The sequence below is a fragment of the Octopus bimaculoides genome, chromosome 11 (genome assembly GCF_001194135.2).
Source record: "Octopus bimaculoides isolate UCB-OBI-ISO-001 chromosome 11, ASM119413v2, whole genome shotgun sequence".
NCBI classification, from domain to species: Eukaryota; Metazoa; Mollusca; class Cephalopoda; order Octopoda; family Octopodidae; genus Octopus; species Octopus bimaculoides.
This window is the reverse complement of record NC_068991.1, coordinates 24441713-24447616: the sequence shown is the minus strand read 5'-3', so window position 1 is coordinate 24447616 and position 5904 is coordinate 24441713. Positions and strand designations below refer to the sequence as shown.

The 5904-nt window shown below is 32.9% G+C and overlaps 1 protein-coding gene across 1 annotated transcript in view; it reads left to right on the top strand.

Annotated features, from left to right (window-relative positions):
* The first annotated feature begins 1133 nt into the window (after positions 1-1133).
* LOC106877761 (exportin-1) overlaps positions 1134-5904 on the top strand; it is a 35076-nt gene continuing 30305 nt past the window's right edge. Inside the window, exons 1-2 of the mRNA XM_014926770.2 lie at positions 1134-1284; positions 5344-5518. Coding sequence (XP_014782256.1) covers positions 1159-1284; positions 5344-5518 — 301 coding nt within the window. The 5' untranslated portion in view covers positions 1134-1158. The remainder of the gene's footprint in view (positions 1285-5343; positions 5519-5904) is intronic.

Below are 5904 nucleotides of genomic sequence, written 5' to 3'. Positions count from 1 at the left end.
TGTAACTTTTAAAACTTGGTTTGCCTGAACTAGAGGTGAATTGAATATTTTCATGCTTCTTGATAAAAAGTGGTGTGCGGATGTAAAAGAATAATAAAGTTAAATGCCTTAATTTAATATAGTATTCGATTAAAACCTGAGTTTTTTTTTTATCCACCTAGCTTTAGCTGGATAAAACTGATTTAAAATGTTTACACGTAGAGAGAACGGTCAATATCCTTAAATATGTGCTTCATTTACATTTCCTGTAGTTTGGTGCTCAACCACTTAGCCTAAAAGTGGTTCTATCACTCTTGTCATTGTCTCAGTTTGTCTAGCCAAAAAGGTTTAGTGGTTATGGAAATGATTTGCTTTGACAATCCAGAAGTAAATAATTCAAATTTGTTATAACTCTCACGAAAACCAGGCATATAATGTGAGCACATGCATTTTAATTATAAACTATTTGGAAAGTTGATGTCAGATATGACAGTTTGATAATGTATTTACAATACCAATAAAGTGTTATTCAGTTGAACTTGATTTGAAATATTCTATGTATTAAGAGTTCAGTTTATTTTAATTATGTCTGTAGATTGTTTTCTGAGAACTTGATTTTAACGACTAGTCCATCTCTCAAGTGGCATTAAAAGTAATTTGAAAACTGATTCTAATATTTATTTCTGTGAATTCTATGTCATCTCGTCTGTTTTTAAGATCCCATGTCTTCAGATATTTTGTCATTAATACACAAAAGGTAGATTGGATAATTTTCCTAGACACACAATGACCTGAAAAATCTTGTTAACCTGGGGCCAAACAACAACAAATGTAATCCTTGGGAATGTCTGTAATAGGGTTAATTTCTACATTTTTTGTTTTTTTTTCACTCTGCATTCATTACTCACACATATCTCTTTTGTATATATTTCCCTATATGTTAGTGATTTAAATATTTATGTAAATCATTGGACTTTGTAAAAATTTAAAATAAATTTCAGTTACCATGACAAATGCCATTAATTTGTACATTTAACCATTCCTATTTTCACTTGTGTTATATAACTTTGTAGAAAAGAAGATATTTAGAGTTGTATATATTGTTGTTTATAATGTTTATTATTAATTTTTTTAAAAAATGGTTTCTGTTGCAGGCTCTACTGATGACTGAGTGACAGAATGCCACCTATCATAATGAATAACTTGGCAGAAGAAGCTGCTAAACTTTTAGATTTTAATCAGAAACTTGATATCAACCTTTTGGATAATATCGTAGCATGTATGTACACGGGAGAAGGGCCACAGGTGAGTGTTTTTGTTTTGAAATATTACTTAAATTTAAGATGATTAAATGGTGAAGATGATACAATCTCAGACTCAAGCTCACTAGTCTTGAGGGTCTGCAAAGATCATGGGCACTGCCTTGTCCAAACTCAACAAGTAAAGAAAAAAAGAAGTCTTTTAGTATTCTGTTACATCTCTTTACATTGTGAGTTCAAATCCTAGGTTGCTTTTTATTTTGTTATTGTTGATAAAATAAACACTTAACATTTACTGGAAATGATTGTAGCTATCCAAAAAGGTATTTACTGTGACTAGCTATCCAGGAGGGCATTTACTATGATTGTGGCTATCAAGAAAGGTGTTTACTATGATATGGCTATCTTGAGAGGCATATAGCTATGTAGAGAGACATTTACTATGATTGTAGCTTATCCAGTAGATGTTGATATAAAGAAATGATGGACAGAGTATATGTCAAACTTGTGTTAGTGAGTGTTTCATAGAGTAAAGCAATTTTCAGAAAATATGGTAGCTTATTTTAAAGAAACTTCTTGAAACTTCTTATGAACCTTTTTACCATTACTTTTTATCCCAGACATTTTAGCTAAAGCAAAAGTAGTTAAGTGTAAACTGCTTCCAGCTGAGTGAAATATGAATTTGTTGAGCTGTCCAATGTAGCAGTTTAACAAATACTTGAACAAGCTTTTTTCTTCTGGAAAATTGTTTTGGTGAGGCATGTCTTGTGGTTGAAAAGTTTGCTTCCCAATATTTTTGGGTTTAGTCCTGCTGCATGGAACCTTCATGGACAGGTATCTTCTGCTATAGTTTCAGGCTAACCAAAGTATTGTGAGTGAATTTGGTAGGTGAAGACTGAAAGAAGCCTGTTATAATGTGAGTGTGTGTGTGTTTTGACATAACATGATGGTTGTATTTGAGCATTTCAATCATACAAATGATGTTGTTTTTCCCCAGTCTTCTGTACAAAACATGTCTGACCATGGGAAAATATCTTGCTTGAAAGCAGGTGAGAATTGGTGACAGGAAAGGCGTTCAGTTGTAGAAAATCTGCCTCAATGAATTCTGTCTGATTCATGCAAGCATGGAAAAGTGGACATTAAAACAGTAATGATGATGTAAAGAAATATGTCATTACTTTGTTATTTCTTTAGTCATGGTTTGCAACTCGTATTTACATTTGCTTACCTTCATTTGATTATAGGTCTGCCCAGCCAAAAGCTGACCTAAGCTAAACAAGAACAACCAGTCTGTAAAGACTGAGAGGTTATTGCTTACTTTTTATGCAAATATCTATTTATTGAACTACCATTATGGAAATGATGCATATAGGACAAATACAAAAATATGTATTTTACAGTTATATTTGCTGGTACCACATAAAAAGCTCATGCTGGTTGCACATAAATAGCACCCAGTACACTCTGTAAAGTGGTTGCCACTAGGAAGGACATCCAGCCATGAAAACCATGACAAAACAGACAATTGGAGCCTGGTGCAGCATAGAAAATGGATGTTAAATGATGATGATGATGAATTATATTTTCTTCTGAAAAGTGAATTAATACTATTAATTATACTTCATTTAATAAGTTGAGAAAAGATAATGATACCTATATATTGACAGTACTAAAACAATCTCTGAAGATGTTATACATCAGTTAAAGTCCAATAAAATGTGTAGTTAAAGCAAGTTTTGACATAAAGATTCATTTGTGAGTAAATAAAGAATTCATTTTCATATTTGTTTTCAAAATATTTTATGGAAGAAAATCAATGAATTCATTAACATTTACTCATACTTATTTAACAAACATTTGTTTTTTCCATGGTTGAAAAAAATAAGTACCACTCGTACTTTTTTTTTATCAACTGAACTCGCTTCCAACATTGTGCCCGTCAACTGTACCCTACAAAAAAAAAAAAAAAATTCTGGCCTTGTGTCATTCAACTTTACCCATGCCCAAATTTCTTCCTTCTGCCAATATGTATGTACCTTCCCTTAGACTTGTGGCTTTGTATCCTCCCCACCTGAAACTTATAACCCTGTACCCATCTGTTGTATCATCCCACCAATACATGAACTTGTGTTAATCAACAGTACCTGCCCCTAAACTTGTGGTTTTGAGTCAGAGTCAGTTGACTGTACATCCTCCAACACTTGAAGCCTTATGCCAATCAGCTGTGCCTTTCTCCAAAACTTTCTCCAAAGTTTTGCATCAATTGATTATACCTCCCCACAGACTATGTGGTCTTGTCTCAGTTGACTCTACTTCCCCTTTCAAAACTTGTAGCCATATGTGAATCAACTATACTCTTCCAAAATTTGTAGTTTTGTTTCCAACTTAGAAATAGTGTGAATTTGGTTATCACATTAGAAGAAAAAAAAAGCCTTGCTGTAGTTCTGGCCCTTTTTGAGTCCAAATCTTACTGAGGTCAAGTTTGCTTTTCATTCTTTTGGGTCAAAATAAATAAAATGTCTGTCAAATACTAGGGTGGATAGTAAATCAGAAACAATTATTATTTATTTAAGATGGTGAATTGTAAAATTGGTAGGGTACTGGAGAAAACACCTTGCAATATTTAGTTATGTTCCTTTGCATTCCGAGTCCAAATCATATTGGAGTCAACTTTGCTTTTTATTCTGATGTTTCAGAAAATAAAAAAACAAAACTTTTTACTCAAAAATTTATTTGGATAAATATTTTGATATTTCATGTGTTTTTCAATTGTCAGCTCATCATAGTAGTAAAAACAGAAAATACACATATATATTACTCACAAATGCATGTAGCACTTTTTATTCAATGCTGGGTGTTAGAAAAATTCCATGTAACTGAAATTTGAATTTAACAAAATCTAATTGAAACTAATATGTATATGTGTGTGTGTGTATAATATGTATACACACATGTACACATTCATCTTACATCTTTTTCTGTGCTAGCATGGGTTGGATGAATACACTTTGAGACATTGTTTTAGAGACAAATGTCCTTCTTGTTGCTAACCCTTCTTTGTTTTTCAATAAGGGATGTTGCAGAGCAAGTGGGTGGTTTATTGACAAGGAATGCCAGCATATTATCACTGCTTTTTACTCAACACTTATGTGAGGACACATAATGGAAGCATTCACACATTTAATTAATGATAATCTCTCAGTCTAAGAAAGACAGTTTTGCAATTTCTTGCTGAACAACCTGCACAAATGGTTTGATTATAGTGATCAAATGTTTGTGCTGCATATAAACTTACTCCCTCCATCAAATCAATATTGCCTGTACAGGTGAATGGTGTGCTACATGTCAGATGTTGAAGTAGTTGCAGAGTGATGTGAGATGAAGTGTTTTGCTCAAGAGTACTATACACTGAACCCACCATCTCATGATTATGAGTGCAGCACTAACCACTAAGTAGTGCACCCTCATGCATATATAAATACATAGGTGCATGCATGGTTGTGTGGCTGAGAAGTTCACTTCCAAACCATATGGCTTGTGATTTTGGGTTCAGTACATGGTTATATGGAACCTTGGGCAAGAGTCTTCAACTATTGCCCTAAGCCAACCAAAACTTTGTGAGTGGATTTTGGCAGACAGAAACTGAAAGAAGCCTGTTTTGTGTGTGTGTGTGTGTTTGTTTATAACTGTACATTGTGAGGATCACTTAACTAGAAGCAGTGATATTATTGTCATTTCCCTTGTCAATAAACCACCCACTGGCCTTACACCTTCAAAGATATCTAAATTGAAAAACTGTGAAGGGTTAGTGACAAGAAGGGCATCCACCTGTGTTGAACCTGTGCCAGCATGGTAGAACATATAAAAATGAGACACATACATACGTGTCCAGTTCATGCAATTGAAACAGTAGTCAATTAAAATAGTCATCTATGTATTATGCTTAATGTATATTCACTGTTAACAGGTGTGTTACTATTGTTTTCATCTGAGATAAAATCTCTTATGGATGTGCTGTGTTTAAAAACAATATACATATATATTTCCCCACTTTCCCTCAAATACTTTATAATTAATTGTGATTGATGTAACTTTTATATTTTAGCAACGCATGGCCCAAGAAGTCTTAACAACTCTTAAAGAACATCCTGATGCATGGACTCGTGTGGATACTATCTTGGAATATTCTAGCAATCAACAAACTAAATATTATGCCCTACAAATATTAGAGAATGTTATTAAAACCAGGTGGAAAGTACTTCCACGACCACAATGTGAAGGTAACTTGCAACTTCTCATTTCGTATTTACATGTACTTTTGAAAATTTGAAACTGATTCTTGTTATTTCCCCAACGAGACATTTCTTTTTTTTTTTTTCCAACTAAACTTAATTTTGTAAGATATGAGTATTTACCTGGTTGAGTGAAACCCCTTACTTTTATTTGAACTTACATTTGTGAAGCACTTATCATCTCTATCAATTTCTTTGTAGCTAATTCTGTTATTGGGAAGACTGTAGGTGGGTTTTTTTTTAAAGTTAATTGTTAACTCTTTTGTTACCATATTCCTGAAATACATTGCCTTTGTTTCAATTAATTTTGAAAATAATGAAGAATTTGGTAAAATAATTTTGTCTTTAAGATGGTGTTTTGGAAATGAATTAAC